Source organism: Varanus komodoensis, unplaced genomic scaffold (genome assembly GCF_004798865.1).
Source record: "Varanus komodoensis strain SLA01 unplaced genomic scaffold, ASM479886v1 scaffold2886, whole genome shotgun sequence".
Classification (NCBI taxonomy): Eukaryota; Metazoa; Chordata; class Lepidosauria; order Squamata; family Varanidae; genus Varanus; species Varanus komodoensis.
The window spans coordinates 19,008-20,032 of NW_025335741.1; the positions used below are offsets into that span (position 1 = coordinate 19,008).

The 1,025-nt window shown below is 57.1% G+C and overlaps 1 protein-coding gene across 3 annotated transcripts in view; it reads right to left on the reverse strand.

Annotated features, from left to right (window-relative positions):
* Positions 1–110: 110 nt before the first annotated feature.
* LOC123025747 (BOLA class I histocompatibility antigen, alpha chain BL3-7-like) overlaps positions 111–1,025 on the reverse strand; it is a 21,174-nt gene continuing 20,259 nt past the window's right edge. Inside the window, exon 5 of one of the 3 annotated variants that reach the window (XM_044434688.1) lies at positions 111–545. In XM_044434688.1, coding sequence (XP_044290623.1) covers positions 238–545 — 308 coding nt within the window. In that variant the 3' untranslated portion in view covers positions 111–237. The remainder of the gene's footprint in view (positions 546–1,025) is intronic. The other 2 variants (XM_044434689.1, XM_044434692.1) reach the window with 2 other exon arrangements.

Sequence of the window (1,025 nt, forward strand, 5' to 3'; positions counted from 1 at the left end):
CACAGAAGCACAGGAGGTGCGGCTGGAAGGGGCCGGAGGGCCATCAGGCCAGTCCCTGCTCAGGGCAGGACTCAGGCAGACCCTCCCTCTCAGGGGGCTGCCCAGGGGCAGCTGGAGGGCCTGCAGGGAGGCAGCACAAACCTCCCTGGGTCACGGGCCCCACTGAGCTGCTCCCACCGAGAGAAAGTCAGGGAGCACAAGTCCCAGACGGCTCCTGTTGCGTGAATCCGCCCAGGGTTAAAGGCGAGCAGGAAATGGGAAGCCCACAGCAAGCCTTTGGTGTGGGGGGCTCACGCTGCTGCCCCCTGGAGAGAGACGTCCTGCAGGGGAGAATAAAACTAATGGCAGATGCACTGGGAATGTAAGGGAGGGTTGAAATGGGTACTGGATTGAGGCAGCCGGAATGCCCGGAAACACAAGCCCAGCACCTGCATTTTCTCTCTCTGCAGAATCTATCAACTTCTCTTCAATGGAATTAAAGGTCCAGAGAGGGAGACGATACTCACGTGGCTGCCATTCGAGCAACTCGCTGTCTCCCTGTTCTTCTGCAGAGACAGAATTAGACCATTAGAGCTGGAAGAGACTCCTGGAGAAGCCCTGCCTCCCCCCAGGAACCAAGGCTTTTGCAACATAGAAAACCCCAGCCATGTTCTCCTTAAGTCTCCGCCTGACCACCCTCGGGAGCCATTTGAGGCAGCATCCACACACAGGAGCCTGGAAACCCGATTTTTCAAGAACGCACACGCAGAGGGCTGGCCACACCATGCACAGGGCCGCCTGGAAGAGTGGAAGAGTTGCCACAGAAGTAGCGGACGGCCTCGTGGAAGCAACCCTTTCTGTGGCTTGAATGCTGCTTCAAGGAGCGTTTCCTATTTCCGCAAATGGTGTTGCTATTCTTTTGCCCCACAACAAATTTATCGTGAATGAGGGGAGAGCCGGGACAGGTTCACCTGCCGAAACGAAGCTCCGGCCAAAGCCGCACCATTCAAAACATGGAAGAAAGTCCAGAGGGCGTCTCTGCCTCT